The sequence below is a fragment of the Cannabis sativa genome, chromosome 4 (genome assembly GCF_029168945.1).
Source record: "Cannabis sativa cultivar Pink pepper isolate KNU-18-1 chromosome 4, ASM2916894v1, whole genome shotgun sequence".
NCBI classification, from domain to species: Eukaryota; Viridiplantae; Streptophyta; class Magnoliopsida; order Rosales; family Cannabaceae; genus Cannabis; species Cannabis sativa.
The window spans coordinates 52968298-52989196 of NC_083604.1; the positions used below are offsets into that span (position 1 = coordinate 52968298).

A 20899-nucleotide genomic window follows, 5' to 3' on the forward strand; every position below is an offset into this window, starting at 1 on the left:
TGAGTGGGAGTAATAAGTAGTTATCAGATTAATCCAAGAAAGGAACATTGGAAGACAATCAAGTGAATATTAAGATCAAGAAGAGGAACTATATGTTAGTCAATAAGGGTGTATTTAATACTCTTAGACTACACCAAATCCAATTTCTAGACTTGCCTTAGCGCTAGAAAGTCTGCTGATGAGATGGTGATTACTCTAGGGGTGGAGTAGTGATTTTGGAGAAGTGTAAAAACCTATCTGAAATCTCTAAGTCTACCAGAGAGACTGAATGTTAAAGTTGCAGGAAAGATACTTATTCAGTCTTAGGAAAGTTCTATACATTTTTGGAATTTTTCCAACAATTATTAACTGCTAGTGTTACTTCCTGACTATTGCAAAAGTAGTTGCAAAAAAGTAAAGAATCCAGTATCCCTAAAGGAGTAGACATATAGAGAGGAATTTCACAATATCAAGAATTTTGTGATTAAGGAAATGTAATGGTGGATGAAAGGTTGTATTAAATACAACCTGTCTGATCTTATTACGGAGAGTATACTACATACTACACTTAATCTGGATATCAAGATGTTGAGATTATTTGAAATGCACCTTTTGTTTTATATTAGTGCAAGTGGGAGTTTGTTGGGTTTTGTGCCCTAAATAAAACCCATTTCAATATAATCAGATTTACTAATTAATAAAGATCAGAAATCGCATTTTGTGTTTCATGGTTCACATGATTTATTTCATGATTGTATTTAATGTATAAATTCTATTAAGTCTAGAACATATGTATTTGTTCATGATTATAGTGTTGTCAACACATTGGAATATAATCATGGTTATATGTTCAAAAGTTTAATTCTCTGATTTGTCAGTTCACTGGATTTAGACTGGCATGATAATCGATGATAGGTATACTTACACCTTGGATAAGTGTTATGTCCTTTCCAGGGCATTGACAAAGTTTACCAGTATTGGATGTATGGAGTATACATTGGAAGGGAACGATATTGAACTTGGATTAGATATGATAAATTTACTGTAATATCTATTCAATTCAATATCACCTAGTTGATCCTAGATCAAATGATCTTAATCCTGACATGATTAGGTTCGATCTCAAGAGTGTTATTCATGTTCTTTGATTTGTTAGTTAAGCCTACTTTTTGGTCAGGGTGATACGTACATTTTGGGAACACGATAGTACAATTGAGTGGGAGCGCTAATCATAGATATGGAATCTATAGCTTCTATAGGTATTTAGAAGTGAAACGAGAATTTTTTTTGAGCTTGCTAAATAGAGATAAATGATAGAGCGCTCATTTTAGTGATTATATTAGTTCAGTATAATATCATTTATAGGTGGCCTAGTGTTTTAAGGATAAAATACATTGAAAGGGTGTAACAGTAATTTTATCCTTATGCAATGTAGATCATCTATAGGGGATCATTGATTATTGGGATTATAACAATGGATAATTAATAGCGTATCTATATCGTGGAACATATAGAGCGTTCTATATGACTGAGAGTGCAATTCCGAGTTCTATGAGTGGATGCAACAAGGAATTAATAAGTTAGTGAATTTACTTGGTAAATTCTAGGTCAGCTTATTGGAAGCTCAATTATATAGGCCCACGGTCCCCATACTAGTTGAGATCATACTGCTTGTAAGACTCAGTTAATTGATTTTAGTTAATCAATTATAATTCTAAAATTAGGCTATGTCTAGTTTATGATTTTTCACTAAGCAAGGGCTTAAATGTGAAGAAAAGAGTTTCTAGGGTTTATTTGTTAATTAAGAGACTTTGATAAGTCTAATTAATAAATATATTAAATGATAATATTATTTAATAATTAATTTTTAGTTATTAAATAATTAGAATTGGCATTATGTGGTTAAATTGGAAAATTGGCATTTTTGAGAAAATAAGATGGGAAAATGAAAATATAGCAAAATTGCAAAGTGGGGCCCATTATCCAACCCATGGCCGGCCACTATGCATGGTTTTACCATTTATTTTTCTATTATTTTAATGCTAATTAAATCTAACTTAAACCTAGTGGTTACCTATAAATAGATAGTGATGGCTCACACTTGACAGATTGATGAAATTTCACTTTCAGAAAACTTTCTTGAGCCTTCTTTCTATTAGACCGAAACCACATTCTCTCTTTTCTCTCTTCATATTTTCATACCTTGTGTGATAGAGTGAGTGCCCACACATACCAAGTGGTATCTCAATCATAGTGTGTAAGACTGTGAAGAATCCAATCAACAAGAAGGAGAATCGGGCTCAAGAAGGAGAGAAAGAGATCCAGGTTCAGATCTTGATAATGCTCTGCTATAGAAAGGAATCAAGGGCTAGAGATCTGAACGGAGGAAGTCATTTAATTCCGCTGCACCCACTGTAAGGTTTCTTAAAACTTTATATGTGTTTATTTCATTGTTTTAGAAATTTATATTAGGATGTTAATGAAACATACTTGTTTGTAAATCTAGATCCTGGTAAAATAATTCCAATAAGGACCACCAGGGACAAACCCCAAACAGGCCAATACATAGCCACCTACTGTGGGCCAAGGTGTGACTTCCCCTCTGGCTGGGATCACACCAGGAGTGCAAGAGACTGGGAACACCAGTTCAGCAGCCGATCAATTCATTCCCAACACTGAAGTCCCGTCCACCAATAATGCACAGAGAACAGTCGGAGACAATACTGAAATCCAAAACCTCCAAATAGCCCTTGGAATCATGCAAGGTCATAATAATGCTTTGCACTATGATCAGGAGGATCTCCGTGCCACTATAAACCTTGCATTCGACGAGCAGAGACGTTGGTTTATAGAATGAAGGGATAGGGAAATGGAAACTTTAAGGGCTCAGCAAGCAGCCATTGATGATCACACGAGGCAGGCCACTATACTGATAAGGAGGGCCTACCAAGTTCCCAATCAATAGCCAACTACCGTGTCTAGTATCCCTCTGGGTGGTACAAAAGAGTATGCTACTAGGCATTCTTCCCAAACTCACAATGGTTAGCCGTCCAATCCACGACCATAGGTCTAATCTATGGGCCAAACGGTAGACGGCCAGATCCTTCCTGACCACCCTTTGGATGGAGTTCCACCTAACAACTTCATCCCAACTGAAATCTCTAGTTAACCTACTAGCCAAACAAGTCAGATGTTGAGACCGCCTGGTACCTTAGTATTTAATAGGTTGGGTGCTGCAAATGACCTCAGGACTAACCTGAATAGAAGAAGGGGCCTGGACGAACAGTATGTCACACTAGCTGTCCAATTAGGCATCCGCATCCAGGATCCAACTCAAAGAGATCCTAACGTGACATAGGTCAGTCAACAGGCTGAACCAGTTCATCCATTTGTGCAAGCGTAATTAGATCAATTGAAAAACATGGTACAAGGCCTGACCTACCCAAAGCTCACTGATCTCGAGCTGGACCGAGCACGCATATCACCCTTCTCCCTGGAGATTGAAGTCCTTGAATTACCCCCAAAATTCAAGATGCCAACCTGGAAGATGTATACGGGGAAAGAGGATCCCTTATCACATCTTAAATACTTTGAGATGTAGATGGATTTGCAGGGGTGCGAGCAGTGGCGGACCCAGACTTTGATTGTAGGGGGCATAAAAAAATTCTAATAAAAAATTTCACAATGCCAAAAAAAAATGTGTATTGATAAAATATAAATATTAAATACCAACTCATTCAATTCGATATTTAAAAAATAAAATATACTCAATATCCCAAAATATTTAACAAAATAAATCAAACTCGTACATTTAAAGTTATCCCCTACGAGTTTTCATATTTTGAAAGCGATGAATGATAGATTCATTGGTAATAGTATTGAATACATCCTTTTCGAGATACACAGTCAAGCCATCATTTAGCCATTGATCTTCCATTTTGTTGCGCATTTGATTTTTCACAATGTTCATAGCTAAAAATGCCCTTTCAACTGAAGTTGTTGCAACTGGCAGTGTTAATGCCGATTTAATAAGCAAATATACCAATGGACATACCTCATGTTTTCTTGTCTCCACTAATCTTATTGAAAGATCAGCAATTCCTTTCAATTCTGAAAATTCAGCATGGGAATGCAAATCATCAACATAAGTTTGAAGTTGAAATTCTAGTACCCTCAAATCCACTACAGAAAAATCATGTGGATAGAGTAGAGCAAGACGGAGTAGCTTTTTCTTGTCAAAAGCATAGAAAGAATTATTGGGAGACAAACACGCCAAACAAAGTAACAACTCAGTGTTAGCCTCGTTAAAACGATTATTTAGCTCTTGTAGTTGTAAATCTATCACACTATTGAAAAAATCAATACAAAAATAGTGAAAATTTGTAAGCTTTGGAGCTCTACGTCGTGATTTCCCTTGAGCACAATACATACCATCCATATTTATCACATCAATATTGAACTCAACACAAAAATTAGAAACTTCTTCTACTAAAAAATTCCATCCATTGTCTCTCATCACTTGTAATTATTCCTTGGACACTTTAACTAAATCCATGGTATTCACAATATCTTGATCACCTTTTTGCAAGACTTGCGACAACTCATTTGTGATTCCAAGTATATTTTTCATTAAATGCAAGCTAAAAACAAAGTCATATGTTTGCAGTAGTTGTAACATAATAGATGCTTCATATTTTTGGTCACTATTCAAACTATCACTTGTAATTTCCTCAAGTACATCAAGAATGGATGAAAACATGATAGTGAAACTTACCAAAGTGCCAAAATGTGATCCCCCATCGTGTTTTACATGGACGCTTAATCCCATTTTCTTGATTTAAGCCTTTTCCACTTGAAAGTTTTCCACATTTTAAGGCTTCAATGACTTGAGCAGCTTGCTTTTCTCGAAGAATGTCACGATGCTTAGATAATGCTCCAACAATATTCACCACATTAGATACCATAGTGAGAAATGTACCTATTTTTTTTTTCATACAATACAAATCATTAAATGGAAAAATGGCTTACTAAATAACAAGTATTGATATATATAATAATGAGCAACAAAAAAATACCTGTTATATCATGTTTTTTTGCCACCCCCATAAGTGCTAATTGTAGTTGATGAGCAAAACAATGGACATAAAAAGCACATTCATTCTCCTTCATAATAATACTCTTCAAACTATTAAATTCTCCACTCATGTTACTAGCTCCATCATATTCCTGGCCTCGCAATCTAGATATGTTCAACCCATGCTTTGAAAATAGCTTATCAATTGCTATTTTTAGTGAGATTGCTGTTGTATTTTCAACATGTTCAATGCCTATGAATCGTTCAATCACATACCCTTTCTTGTCCACATAACGAAACATTACAACCATTTGCTCTTTTATAGATACATCACGAGATTCATCAACTAAAATAGAAACCACAACATCTTCCATGTCTTTAATAATAACGCTGATTATTTCTACAGCACATGCATTTACAATATCTTTCTGAATCTTTGGAGAATTCAATCTAAGGTTTTCAGGAGCATTTTTCAAAACAACAGCTCTAACTTCCTCATTATGATCAGCTAAAAAATTTAAAAGTTCAGGAAAGGTACCTTGATTATTAGAATCTTCAGACTCATCATGACCATGAAATGCAAGACCTTGTCGTAGAAGAAATCGAATACTTTCAACTGATGCAGTTAATCGCACACGATAATTTTTTCAATCTTTGTTCTCTTTCTTCAAAAGAATGTGTTGGATTTGTTATTTTTCATTCATCAAAGCTTCACACTTTTTGTAACATTCATAATGAGAACTGTCATGTTTTCCAACATGTAGTGCTAATATTTCTGGCTTCTTCCAATTTGAAAAACCCTTACTAACAAATGTCTGACCACCACCTTGTTTTCCTTTGTTTTGTTTGAAAAGATAACAATACAGACAAAATGCAGAATCTTCATTGATGCTATACTCTAACCAAGTAGGAAATTGATCTTACAATTCAATGTTAAATCGACGGTCCACGCCTCGAAAATATTTAGGAGGAAATTCATGATTTTTCAGTTGACAAGGCCCTTGTTGCAAATAATATCTTCGAATTTGATCTTGAGTATTTGGACTATAATTTGAAATCGGAACTCGCAGCCCAGGATCAGTAGGAAGATCATCCATATTAATTGAGACACAACGTCTGTTTGTACTGCTATCAACGCTTACTTCAGGAGGATGTGATGAATTTGGATCAACTCTCTTAAAATATTTTTCTATACGAGCCATACCTATTTCAAATATATTTGAGAAATTAAATTTAGTGTATATACTAACAACACAAATAATATGATAATAAACAATAAACATAAAAATAAAAATAAACAGAAAACTATAAAATACTTTCTGTAATTTGATATTTTTTTGACAATAACTAACACTAGATTATTAATTCTTTATATAGATAGGAATTTCAAGCATTCTAATTTAAAAACTATAGAATTTGAATATAATTTATTTTATTGCAATTTGTAATCCTGATTCCCAAATATTAAAAAAAAAGTGTATATAAATCTATTATATTACATTTTGCAATTTAATTTTGGGAATTATTGTTATTTGTTACACATACAATTTTTAATTGTTTCAATTTTAACTCTCAATCATCATTCCTTGAAAAAAAATCATTTCACTTCTCTTCAAGTTTTTAATAATAGTATAATATAACAGTGAATAATAATATTTTTTTTAATAGAATAATAGAAATAGATTCTAATTTCTACATGATATAATATATATAAATAATAAATATATAATAATATTTATGAAAAAACCTTGAAAAAATGGTGCTCCTGATTCTTTTTTTTCTTTATTGTTCATTGATCACTAAAGCTTGGTCCTTCATTCTTTGCCAGATTTAGAAGATGAAAAAGTTAAAAGATAACAAAAAGCAAAAGAAGAGAGTTGTAGAATAGTGATAGAGAGAGAGAGAGAGAGGAACGAAATTAATGTGATAGATTGAGAGAGAGAAATGGAGTAGAATTCCAAAAGTTGATTTGATTATATTATTATATTTTAATATTTTAATTTATTATAAAATAATAAAAGCAAATACTATTTTTTAATTTTATAATATATTTAATTTATTGTATTGTAAAAGTAAAAGAATAAAGCTGACAGTTACTACTTTTAAGATTTTTGAGGGGGGGCAGTACATGGATGTTGTGTGTTAATTGTATTTATTATTTAATTTTTGATAAATAATTAGATAGGAAGTTAAAAAGTCAGCTGGGGCAATTGCCCCCTTGAATTGCGTGTAGGTTCGCCTGTGGGTGCGAGGTGATGTAAGATGTAGAATATTTCCTACTACACTTGCAGAAGCCACCAACAGTGGTACTTCAAGCTGGCTCTAGAAAGGTTTAATTCGTAGAATGATTTTGTTATCCCATTTTTCACACTATGACGTGGCAGCACATGCTGGTGACACGTGGACCTTATTCCCTAAATCTGGCTGAAGGGATGTTCCGAACAAAGCTCAACATACACCTGCATAGATAATGTCTTCTCAACCGAGCAGTAGACAATTCGAACAGCGTATCAACACTTAGCGATTCCAAGACTTGCATCGTGAAGCACAAAAGCAATCCCTATAAGTTTGGGATCGTATCACAGAGACATGGAAAGTTGCCCAAATCCCACAATCTATGTATTCTAAATATATAATATGTGTTCTTACCAACTATAGACATTGTAAGCAAAAGGAAAACCTTCCCTCAAGCATTTAGCGCTATAAATAGTGATCCATTATCACTGATATGGGGGTCGAAAGAATTACTTGAGAGAAATCTAAGAGAACATACTCAGAGATTTCATTGTGAGAGCTTCAAGAGAGGAAACATTGTATTCTTTGTTCTTGAGTTAATACAATCCAAGGGGACTATGCTATTACCGAACTGATGGGGTCGAACCTCTTTAAAATCTTGTGTTCTTACTGCCTATTAGTTCATACTTTACTTTAATTATATTTTCTATCGCTTACTATTTGACTCATTGTCGTTGGCTAAAAGCGAGGTCAACATAAGATGAGAGTAATAACCCAAGTTTGCTCTTGGCTTTAAGTTTAATTAGACACATAAGATGGTGGTGCAAACTCGCAAAGGCGTGGTCGATCAGGTGGATCCACTAGTGGCAGATCCTACACTGCAGACCCCATAGAGTGTTGGGTTTTATGCCCTATATAAAACTCCATTTCAATGTAATCTATTTTATTCAACATCAATAAAGAAACAGAAGTATTTTTCATTCATTTGTGTATGTTTTGGTTCACTTTATCAATTTCTTGTCTATTTGATTTATATATTCATCTTAAACCCTTTTCACATACTTGATCCTGTTTATTGTGTTGTCATCACTTTGAAAAGTAAACATGACTATGTGAATGAAGTTTCTTAGATTTATCAGACACAGGGTTTTACTGATATGATAATCTACAACAAGAGTTTACTTTCATTTGGAGAAATGCTATGTTCTTTCCAGAACATTGGTTAAAGTAAAGCTCAGGTTGGATGCATGGAGTATGCATCATAAGGGACCGATATTGAACTTTGACTTAGATTTATTAAATTTACCGTAAAATCTATTCAAGTCAATATCGCCTAGTTGATCCTAGATCAAATGTTTTTAATCCTGTTATGATTAGTCTCAATCTTGAAAGGCTATTCGTGTTCTTTGATTTGTTAGTTAAGCCTACTTTTAGGTCAGGGTGATACGTACATTTTGGGAACACGGTAGTGCAATTGAGTGGGAGCGCTAACATAAACATGGAATCTATAGCTTCTATCTGGCGAATAGTAAGCAAAGGATGATCTCCTTCGAGCTTGACCAAACGAACATAAATGGTGGAGTACACATTTCACATAAGCTGAAATATCATTTATACGGGGTCAAGTGTTTTAAGGATAAAATACATAGTAGGGTGTAACGGTAATCTAATCCCTTTACAGTGTAGATCATTCATATAGAGGATCATTGATCAAATTACGATTATAACAATGGATAACTAATAATGTGTCTATATGGTGGAACATATAGAGCATTCTATATACTGAGAGTGCAATTCTAAGTTCTATGCGTGGATTCAACGAAGAATTAATAAGTTAGTGAATTTTAGTAATAAATTCTTGATCTACTTATTGGAAGCTCGGTTATATAGACCCATGGTCCCCCCACTAGTTGAGATAATATTGCTTGTAAGACTCATGTAATTGGTTTTGATTAATCAATTATAATTCTCAAATTAAACTATGTCTATTTGTGAATTTTTCACTAAGTAAGGGCGAAATTGTAAAGAAAGAGTTTTTAGGGGCATATTTGTTAATTATGATACTTTGTATGGTTCAATTAATAAATATGATAAATGATAATATTATTTAATAATTATTTATAGTTATTAAATAGTTAGAATTGACATTTAAATGGTTGAATTAGAAAATTGGCGTTTTTGAGAAAATCAGATACAAAAGTGATAAAACTGCAAAATTGCAAAAAAGTGAGGCCCAAATCCAATAAGCCATGGCCGGCCACTTTTATAGGGTTTTACCTCTGATATTTTCATTATTTTAATGTCAAATAATTCAAACCTAACCCTAGTGGAATGCTATAAATAGGTAGTGAAGGCTTCAGGAAAATTACACTTTTCATTCAGAAAAACCTGAGCCTCTCTCTCTACCTTTGGCCGCCACTCTCTCTCTCTCTCTCTCTCTCTCTCTCTCTCTCTCTCTCTCTCTCTCTCTCTCTCTCTCTCTCTCTCTCTCTCTCTCTCTCTCTCTCTCTCTCTCTCTCTCTCTCTCTTTCCTTAATATTTCGAAACCCTTAGTGATTAGAGTAGTGCCTACACACAGCAAGTAATACCTCAATCATAGTGAGGAAGATCGTGAAGAAAGATTTTCAGCAAAAGGAGTTTCAGCATCAAAGATTCAGAGAAAGAGATCCAGGTTCATATCTTGATAATACTCTGCGACAGAAAGGATACAAGGGTTAGAGATCTGAATAGAAGGAGTCATTTAATTCCGTTGCACCCAATGTAAGGTTTCCTAAACTTTATATGTGTTTATTTCATCGTTTTAGAAAGTTCATATTTAGGGTGTTAATCAACATACTTGTGAGTAGATCTAAGATCCTGGTAAAATAATTTCCAACAACTGGCCTCAGAGCCATGGTAATTGATTTGCTTGCAAGAAATTTGGACTTTAAAACGATTGTTTGATGTTTTAGATGGTATCATGTTGTATTGAGTGTTATTTGATGATTGATTGATGTTTGTGAATTTTCGTGAAAAATAATCGAATATCTGTTTCTGGAATTATTGGATAGTATGGAAAAAATTAAGCAAGTTACTTTTTTACAGAACTCAATTTCGATTTAATTTGAATTAGTTATGATTTTTTGAAGTTTCGAAAAAATTGGGGTTGAGCAGCAGGGCTCCTGCGCGTGCGGATTTCATGCAAATCCCCATTCAGCCGAGGTTCCTCGCCCAAATCACCCCTATGCGCGTGCGGACGGGTATGCACAGCATCCCGTCCGTACAACTCGCAATTTTTTCGTTTTTCTTCGATTTTTCATGCTTTTTTATGGATTTAACTTCCGATTTTTTGTGTAGTTCTGTATTTATACATTTACTATTCCTAATTCAATTCTAATTATCATAATTAAATTAATTAATATTTTTTAAATTTAATTCATGATATTAGTGTAATTTGAATTTGAAAAATAGTAAATATCTATCTTTTTTGCTTAATTATCTATCTTATTTTTAAATTTGATTATATCTTATCTTATTTTTTAAATTTAAGGTCAGATTTGAGTTTTTAAATAAATTTTTTTTAATAATTTGACCTTATTTAAATTTAAAATAAGATAACTATAATCATGTAATTTTAAATAGATGTAAGATATTTTGCTAACTTTTAAATTTTGTTATTTTATTTATTTAAATTATATTTAAATCTGAAAAAGATATTCATTTATCTTTTTTAATTTTTTATTTAATTTTTATTTATAAAATAACATTAAATTTTTTAAAAGTAGTTAGCAAATTTTTGAAATGATATTTAGGTTGGTTGAAACCTAATTTTTCAAAAATGTAGGTTTAATTTTAAATATTTTTGAATATTTTTTTTTAAATTTCGAAATTTTTCAAATTTTTTTAAATTTTCGAAAATAAATTTTATATTTATTTAATTAAATATTTTTCGAAATTATTTATTTAAAATTTAATAAATCCTACATCCAACTATCCAGCTAACCTTGTTGCAGGAGTATGTGTTTTAGCTTGTTTGTAAGTTTTTAAAACCTATTATTGCTTGATTGCAAATAGCCATGGTTAACTTGTTGACAGAACCAATGATCTGATTTTAACTCATGGCTCCCTTGGTCAAGTAAATAATTTGTAACAGGTATATTTACAATCTTCTTTCATCTGTGTATGACCTAGCAACATGATAGGACCCATCCAAAGTGTGCCTGTGTGAGCCTATGTGTTTAATTTCATTATAGATGCATATAGGTTGTTGTTGCTAAATAAAATGTCATAGTTCTTGATAGATTTTATTTAGGCTCATTTAGTTTTTGGGTCTATTCAATTAATAACAGTTGTTCATTTTAAGGTTAAATTCTTCTATTTTGGGCCTTGTGTGAGAGTTGGGAGCCATAGAAGTGGGTACGACATACTGAACCCAGCACCCCCTCACATGAACCACCCCAATTGTGAAGGCCCATTTGCCTGATTTGAATAACTGTACTAGGTTAATTAAATTAGTTTAACCTAATAAAATTGATTAGCAACATAATTAATTTCATTTATTTTGAAATTAATTTAAGAAAACCATAGTTTAAAGAATTTTAATATTCTAAGCTAAACTATATGTATTTTCTTGTATTTAATTAAATATAGAATTATAACCATCTAGATTCTTTCTGAAGCTTAATTTAAATTTTTAATTAAATATTCCTATTTAAGTTGATATTTAGTTATCTATAACTAATCAGCTTAAATCTGAATATCTTTTGGATTCAAAATTTTAAAATTAAGTTGAGGAATTTTAGGCATTGGTTATTAAGATTCTTTAGATATTTTTTAAGTTAATATATTTTCAAATATTAACTTAAAATGAAATATTTTCAAATTAAGTGGTTATAACTTAATTTTAATTTAATTAAATCTGATTTGAAAGATATTTAAGTTGATTCTTTTTTAGACTCTTCTAAAACAACTTAAACAAGATATTTTCAAATTTGTTCCATTATATTCGAATTTATTTTTCGAATTTAAATAATAATTGAAATTTAATTAAAGTTGATTTTTTATTTAAACCAACTTTGATTTGTAATTTTTCATTATTATAATATGGAACTAGTTAGATATTTATTCGAATTTATTTTTTGAATTAAATAATAATTGAAAATCAATTAAAGTTGATTTTTAATTTAAACCAACTTTAATTTGTAATTTTTCATTATTATAATATCGAATAAAATGATTATAAAAAATACATATTTTTTTTAAAAAAATAATGAGCTTTTAATCAAGAGACATTCGATCTCAATTGTTGGTTTTACATCGTGTTTGTTTTAGTGAGTAATCCTCCCTAATGGAGGAATGTTCATTAGCAATTTTGCACCGTTTAATCTCGAAAGATAAGTAGTTTGTAAGTGTTTTGTATGGTATGGACCACCCTAATGGTGGCGACCATACTTGACTTGCAAATTATGAAACAATGGTGGAAGCTCATAAGATAGAATTGCCTTGACTCTCGCCTAAACGGGACAACGCTGAATTCCAATCTTGATCGAATAAAAGGTTGCTAGAATGATTATCATTTTAGATGAGTTGACAACTCTATTCAATGGATGATGCTTTGACTCTCGCCTAAATGGGACACTGTATCAGTTTGTTGAAAGACCTTGGAAAATAAACTATGTTAGATTTAGTATTTCTATAGCATATGTGATTATTTGTTATTTTCTGAACATGTGTATGAATTTATGAACCAAAACCTTACTTCTGTTTTATTGATGTGTTGTAGTGTCATTATGAATAACCCTCACCCCAATCCTCTCCTAGTTAATATCTTAGCAAAAGAACTCTATAGTGTGAAAATGCATCCTGGTAGTTGCATAAACTCGCACCTGTTGATGATGAATCTGAAGTTCCAAAGGCAAATCTACTAGGAATTGATTTATCAAGAGAACAATGGGTCCAACTTATCCTTAATAGTCTTCCTCCGGAGTATAATGAATTTGTTATCTCTTACATGATCAACAATTCTAACTCCTCTGACATGGACAAGCTCGAAGCAGAATTACGAGCCCATGAACGGAATCTGATTGCAATGGGTCTCCCTGGGTTTGCAATTCATAATCAGAGGAAAAGGACTAGGTATGAAGGCTCTAGCAAAGCTGCTTCTTCAAGTACAATTATCAGACATAATATTCTATGTTCAAATTGTAATGAAAAGGGACATCAAGAAGAACGATGTCCCAAGCTTCTAAACAATTCAAACGAAGGTAATGCTTTTGTCTTTGAATCATGTGTTTTAGAGAACGACAAATCCGTCTGGATTGTTGATTCTGGGTCTACTAACCATGTATGTTCTTCACTGCAGTTGCTTGAAACTTGGGAAAATCTGCTTCCAGGAGAGTTAAAACTTAAAGTTGGCAATGGCAAGTTAGTGTCGGTCAAAGCTAGAGGAAAAGCCCGCATCAAGTTTCAGCAAAGATTTTTAATTTTAGAAAATGTTTTATTTATTCCAAACTTTAGTAGAAACTTGATTAGTGTCTCATGTTTGCAAACACAATCTTATATATTGAATTTTTCGAGTACAAATTGTTCAATTTCTCGTAATGGATTTCAAATATGTGTTGCTACCATGGAACAAGGGCTTTATGTTTTAAGACCGAATACACAAATCTCACTAAATAGTGAACTTTTCAATGTAGCTAAACCTAGAAACCTCAAAAGAAAAGAGATTGATAATGATGATCAAACTTATCTATGGCATTTACGTTTAGGTCATATAGGCTTTGATAGACTCAATAGGCTAACCAAAGGCGGTCCATTGAAAAATGTCGTCTTAGGTGAACTGCCAGTATGCGAGTCCTGCCTAGAAGGAAAAATGACTAAACGTTCTTTCTCTGCAAAGGGAGAGCGTGCCAAAATGCCCCTAGGGTTAGTACATTCCGATGTCTGCGGACCTTTGAATGTTAAAGCCCGAGGTGGTTATGAGTATTTTGTCACTTTCATTGACGATTTCTCTAGATATAGTTTTCTTTACCTAATGCAAAAAGAAATCTGAAACATTTGAAAAGTTTCAGGAGTTTCATGCTTTGGCTCAAAACCAATTAGGTAAATCATTAAAGATCTTGCGAACTGATAGGGGTGGAGAATATATGGATATGCAGTTCAAAGATCATTTAATTGAACTTGGAATTGAATCCCAATACAAGCACTCCACAACAAAATGGAGTTGCAGAAAGAAGAAATCGCACTCTTTTGGAAATGGTTAGGTCTATGCTGAGTTATTCAACTCTGTCTACGTCCTTCTGGGGATATGCTATACAGATGGCTAATGACATTTTAAATGTTGTTCCATCTAAAGCAATCCCTAAGACACCCGTCAAATTTTGGAATGGTCGTACACCTAGTTTACGCCACTACAGAATTTGGGGGTGCCCTGCTCATGTCTTAAGAAAGAAAGAAGGCAAACTTGAATCACGTACCGAAGTATGCATGTTTGTCGGAAATTCTAAAGAGACTAGGGGTTGACTATTTTATAGTCACAAGGATAACAAAGTGTTTGTTTCTACAAATGCTACTTTCCTTGAAGAGAACTATATTAAAGACAACAAACCGAAAAGTAAAGTTGTTCTAGAGGAATTGCTTTCAGATATAAGTCCTTCCAATGTTCCGTCCTCCTCCACTCGTGGAGAGTACAATCCCACTCCCTTAGTTGAACCAACTGAGAAATCTACTACTAAAGTTTCTGTTCAGAAGATCACCGCACCTCGTCGTAGTGGGAGGGTTTCAACAAAACCAGCTCGTTATGGTTTGGATGGTGAAATCAATATGGTCGTAGGTGACGGTATTGATGACGATCCATTAACCTATAAACAGGCAATGGCTAGTCCGCAACGGAAATGATGGTCGTCCGGCATGGATTCAGAAATGGATTCCATGAAAAAGAACAAAGTCTGGGAATATGTAGACGCACCTGACAACTATCATCCGATAGGATGCAAGTGGATTTACAAGAAGAAAAGAGGAGCTGGAGGCGAAGTCGAAACTTTTAAAGCTACACTTGTAGCCAAGGGTTATACCCAAAGAGAAGGCGTGGACTATGAGGAAACTTTTAGTCCTGTTACCATGCTCAAATCCATCCAAATTCTTCTCTCCATAGCTGCTACTTTCGATTATGAAATCTGGCAAATGGATGTCAAGACCGCCTTCCTTAATGGGGTACTTGAAGAAACCATCTATATGGAGCAACCAGAAGGCTATGTTCTTCCTGGGCAGGAAAAGAAAGTGTGCAAATTAAATAGGTCTATCTATGGACTTAAGCAAGCTTCTCGCCCATGGAACAAAAGGTTTGATGAAATCATCAAGACCTACGGCTTTCTTCAGAATGAAGATGAACCTTGTGTTTACCAACTCAAGGAAGACCAAGTAGTAGTATTCCTGGTACCTCAATTGTATCCTCTACGGCTTGGGTGGAGGTGGTATAATCAAGGATTCTCGGATCTAAGTCTGGTTTTTCTTCATGCGGTTTCTGCTCGATTCTAAATACTTCTTGTCGAGGAGGTGGTGCTTCTAATATGTATATCATGTTTACTGACTTCTTCTCTGCGAGTTTAAGTGATACGTTGTAGCACTCTCGCGCACTACTACAAAAAGGGCTATTCCCAACGGTTTAGAAGAGGGTCAATTATAGGAACCGTTGGAAAAAGTAAGTGGAAGTTTTTCCCATCATTTTAGCACTGTAGCAAAAAAACTGTTGGGATAGTTATTGCCAATAGTGAATAACCGTTGGCACTACTAAATAGATTTTTTTTTTTTAAAAAAAATAGTTTATCCCAACGTTTTTTAACTGTTGGGAATAGTAAGAATACACAACGGTTTATAACTGTGGAGAATAGTTAGTATACCCAACACTTACTAACTGTTGGGAAAAGATTTATTTTATATCTAATTAATAATTTATTAAAAAAAAAAATCTGTACTGAAATTTTGGAGCCAAAAAGGCTGAAAATTTCAGACCAATATACCCAATTTCAGACCAATATACCCAAAATCAATATCCAACCATTTGTCTCTAACCCTCATTTTCAGACCACCGGCCTCTGTCCGACGAGCTCCTCACCACCAGCGGCCTCCGCGTCTCTTCCTCCACCAGCGTCAACGACGACCTCAGGTATACCTCTCTCTCTCTCTCGGATATATTGCAAAGAGAACATTATATTAAGGCTGGTCCGATGGTTCTCTCTCTCTCTTGAAATGTTAGTTTTGATACTGTGGAGGTTGGTTCTCTAAAACTGAAATACATTATATTATTGCAATACTGTGGAGGTTAGTCAGATTACATTGAAGAATTCTTTCAATACTATTAAATGTTTGTAGAATATATTAGTTCATTTTTGCTTGATGTATTTCAAAGCATTCCAGAATCTTTATTTATTTTACTTTGTTCGAAAGAGCAATTGGAATTTGGTCTGCTAAAATTTAATTGTGTTGCTATGATTTTTTTTAATTATATATTTGTCAATTTTAAGCTCATATGGTTTTAGTTATCACTGCCTATCAGCGTCCAAGCAGAAATGATGCTTGGAGTACTCGTATGAGGGAAAAGGTGATATATGTTAATCTATATCTTTTTCGGTTTGTCTTGAGAAATATGAAGTATTTGCATTATCTTTTAGCTGTCATGCTCAAGAGTATTCATTTTAGTAGCAGCATACCTATTTTTACTTTGTTCGAAAGATACATGTTTTTTTCTATAAAGCAATTGGAACAAATTTAATTGTGTTGCTGTGTGTTTGTTTTTTTTTTAAATTTTATATTTATTAATTTAAGCTCATATGGTTTTAGTTATCACTGCCTAAATTATTTGTAAAAGTCAGTTTGCTTTGCTCATTTTTGTGTGGTTTGATTTGATGATTTAATTTTCTGTTCAAATGTTTCCTCTGGCTCTAATATATTATTACTTAAATATATAATAATTACCTTTTGATAAAGTTGAAGAGGTTTAGCAGAAATAGAGGCAGTGCCCTGAAAATCAAGCTGGGTTTTAAGAATATTAATCTTGGATAGTGGTTGTTCTTCGTATGGTATGACCCCAAAGTGACGAAGATAATGATAATGTCACCATTATTATTAGCATAATTCTCTTCATATTACCCAACTTATTAATTATTATTAACCTCATTACTTATATTAATTTCATATATTTATTTTTTAATACTAAGCTGGTTGACTTACGATATGGATTAATGGAAATTATATGTGTATAGGCTTGAAATGATCTCTTCCTCTTGCGTCATGTGATGATTTTCAGTAGGAAGGACGACGAGTTAGGTAAATGAATTTACAATTTAGCCCTTTCAAATTTTTTCACGTGTTAAACAATAAAAATATGAATTTACAGTTTTTTTTATTATTTCTTTTTTATAACTGAGTCTACTGACTCTACCATATTATGGAATGAGCTTAGCTCCATGTCAAACCAATCCACTCAATTCAACTTGTGTGTGTTTGTGTTTGTGTGTGCCTTAACTAAGTTTCTGTAAGAGATTTAAAGAGAGATTCTAAATGTGAACTAGACTGTACTGTGTTCAAACAACACACTATTAAATCAAATAAAACTAACTGTAATTGTCATTTCTCTACATTGGTACACATAGTGCCTCACGCACAATTCGTGCATACTGAAAAGAAAGAAGCACAAAATGTGGTTTCTCAACACAAAATACATCAAGTATAGCAGTAGTATAGTAGAGAAACAACATTTTTATCCCACTGTCCTGTGATTTGGTTAAAGTTATATATGCATGGAATGTGATTAGAGATTTGTTTTGTTTTGGTTGCAGACAACACACATTCTGTTTAACATAAGGTAGGTAAGAATTAATATACCTGATTGTTTTCGTATGAGAAAAGTTCCAACATTTTAGGAGGGGGATCTAATCTGGCCTTTTCCCATAGTGTCATTCCTCTCCCTGCTCTCAGAGTAAGTACTTACTATGGCTTAAGTTGGTCCATGAGACTTTGCATATTTTTGAGTTTTTCTTTTAATATTGCTTTCACAAATAATGAGAAGGAGAAAAGTTATGTTTGGATATGGACTATGGACTATAGTGTGAGATAATGAGATTTAGGAAGATAATTTAAAATAAGCAAGTTGTTTGCCCCTGGTACATTGTTATTACTACATTGTTGTTGTTGTGAAAAAAGTTTTATCCATACCTTACTCTATTACATAATGATTGGTATTAGTAATCTTATTAGTTTGTTTGATTGTGTTTAGCGAACACTGGATGGTTATTTTAATCCAAACGGGATCGCAGAGTGTAGCATTTTTGGATTCCAGAAACAAAACCATTCGTCAAGATATTAAAAGATGTGTTCAAACGTATGTTCTAGTAGTTCAAAGCTCTAAACATATTGCTCTAATTTCCATTAATGTATGTATTAACTTTATTTTATTTATGTGTAGTGCTCTTGAGAGGTACTACCTTGAGAAAAGAAACCGACGGTCAGTAGCAATAAGTTTCACTGAGTACAGATGTCCAGAGCAACTAGATGGCGACCAGTGTGGGTATTATAGCATGAGATTTATTAAATCATTCATGACTGAAAATAATCCTACACGAAAATTGGAAACAGAGGTAAAGACACTAATTGTTTTCACAAATATTAAAGTTTTTAAGTACTTTTATTATGACCTATTAAATTAATGATTTATTTCGTTTGTTGCAGTTTAAAAGGAGCATATCATCCTCTTACACTAACAAAGAAATCAATGAAATACGTGACGAATGGGCAAAGTATGTCATGCAGATGATAGCAGCAGGCAAATGACTAATAACATAGAGTATGATGACCCATGATCGCTCATGGACGATCCCCATGTGATCTAAGAAAATGATTGATAGGTTTGACATCGATCTTAGTTACTATTGTCTTGCTTTTTCAGTTTTTAAGAAGTAATTTCCAGCTATATGATTAAAGTCCCAAGTGACTACTTGGAGACTTATTTTGTTCTTAGTATACATATTTTTAAATGTTCAGAAGATATTCTACAAAAGATTGCAAAATGTAAAAACTTAATTGGATTTCCTTCTTTTGTATTGCATTACTAAACTTTGATGGCATATTATGGTTTTTATGAAGCTTTAATTCTTTTGAAGAGTGTTAAATGTATGAATTTTCTTATAAAAATATTATTATTGTTATTATGTTTTTTCATCATTGTTGGAAATCTAAATAATAAAAATACAAGAGGAGAATTGAATTAATATTTCTATTTTATACTTTACTTCATATTGTCTGACGGTTTATAACCGTCATTTTAAGTAGTGTATTTTGTTAGTTATAGTCTGAATAAAGTCTTTTCCAACATTTCTTAACTGTCATTTAAAGTAACTTTTTGCCACAGTTATAAACCGTCATTTAAAGAGATGTTTTCCATCACGGAAGTCTTTCCCCACGGTTATAAACCGTCATTTAAAGTGACTTTTTCCAACATTTCTTAACCGTCATTTAAAGTAACTTTTTGCCACAGTTATAAACTGTCATTTAAAATTCCGCATTTTTATGACACCCACATAGCCAACGGTTTTAGGAACCGTTGGGAAATCATATAAAAGACAGTTATAAACCGTTGGGAATAGCCCTTTTTGTAGTAGTGGCGAGTCTAACTAGACCCATCGCACGAATCGTATCCCAGCAGAGGTAGGGAATTTCATGGTGAGATGATAGATAGAGGTTACAATCTTCATCTCTTTCAAAATAGGATGACCAATCACCGCATTATATGTTGAGTACTGATCGATAACTACGAAGTCAGCCATCGACTTGGCAGCGACAGGTGCAGTTCTTAGGGTGATTGGTAGTTTAATCATTCCTTTTGATGCGATTGTATCTCTGGTAAAACCGTAGCTACTCGAAACTACTGGTCGCAAATCCTGTTGGAAATTATTTTACCAGGATCTTAGATCTACTCACAAGTATGTTGTTTAACACCCTAAATATGAACTTTCTAAAACGATAATTAAACACAAATAAAGTTAAGAAAACCTTACATTGGTTGCAGCAGAATTAATGTCTCCTTCCACTCAGATCTCTAACCCTTGTATCCTTTCTGTCGCAGAGTATTATCAAGATCTCAGCCCGAATGTCCTTCTCTTTGTGTGTGATCCTTCACACTCTTCCAATCTATGATTGAGTTACCACTTGCAGTGTGTGGGCACTTACTCTATCACTAAGGTTCGAAATTTAGAAGAAGAAAAGAGCGAGAGATGATTTCGGCTATAGAGAGAAAAGGGAAGGCTCAGTTTTTCTGAAGAGAGAATTTTCTGACATAAAAGGTTATGAAAGCATGTAATTTGACTGAGCCATCACTTTGTATTTATAGGCAACTACTAAGTTTAGGTTACGAATTATTTGGCATTAAAATAATGAAAATATCAATTTGAAAAACCACTTTAAGTGGCCGGCCATGGTGTGTAATGGGCCCCACTTGGTTTTTGCAGTTTTCACAAATTTTATTTCTATTTTCTCAAAAACGCCAATTTTCCAATTCTAACCATTTAAATGCCAAAAATAATTATTTAATAACTAAAATAGAATATTAAATAATATTGTCATCTAATTTAATTATTAACT

The 20899-nt window shown here is 33.1% G+C and overlaps 2 protein-coding genes across 2 annotated transcripts; one reads left to right on the forward strand and one right to left on the reverse strand.

The window, feature by feature from the left end:
• Positions 1 to 3796: 3796 nt before the first annotated feature.
• LOC115703887 (uncharacterized) lies at positions 3797 to 6255 on the reverse strand. Its single transcript, XM_061113786.1, has 5 exons — positions 6168 to 6255; positions 5781 to 5951; positions 5055 to 5669; positions 4754 to 4957; positions 3797 to 4317 (listed from the first exon to the last, which is right to left on the reverse strand). Exons 1-5 carry the CDS (start codon positions 6253 to 6255, stop codon positions 3797 to 3799), a joined length of 1599 nt encoding a protein of 532 aa, XP_060969769.1.
• Positions 6256 to 18389: 12134 nt separating this feature from the next.
• LOC133036518 (uncharacterized) lies at positions 18390 to 19386 on the forward strand. The gene is made up of 3 exons (XM_061113056.1): positions 18390 to 18644; positions 18729 to 18900; positions 18992 to 19386. The coding sequence occupies exons 1-3, from the start codon at positions 18550 to 18552 to the stop codon at positions 19091 to 19093; spliced, it is 369 nt and encodes a 122-aa protein (XP_060969039.1). The 5' UTR covers positions 18390 to 18549; the 3' UTR covers positions 19094 to 19386.
• Positions 19387 to 20899: the final 1513 nt, after the last annotated feature.

Coding starts and splice junctions, on each gene's coding strand:
- LOC115703887 (XM_061113786.1), bottom strand. CDS start 6,255: ATGGCTCGTATAGAAAAATATTTTAAGAGAGTTGATCCAAATTCATCA. Junction 5,670..5,780: donor TGACAGTTCTCATTATGAAT/GTTACAAAAAGT, acceptor TAACTGCATCAG/TTGAAAGTATTCGATTTCTT. Junction 4,318..4,753: donor GATCACATTTTGGCACTTTG/GTAAGTTTCACT, acceptor ATAGTGTGATAG/ATTTACAACTACAAGAGCTA.
- LOC133036518 (XM_061113056.1), top strand. CDS start 18,550: ATGGTTATTTTAATCCAAACGGGATCGCAGAGTGTAGCATTTTTGGAT. Junction 18,645..18,728: donor ATTAAAAGATGTGTTCAAAC/GTATGTTCTAGT, acceptor ATTTATGTGTAG/TGCTCTTGAGAGGTACTACC. Junction 18,901..18,991: donor CACGAAAATTGGAAACAGAG/GTAAAGACACTA, acceptor CGTTTGTTGCAG/TTTAAAAGGAGCATATCATC.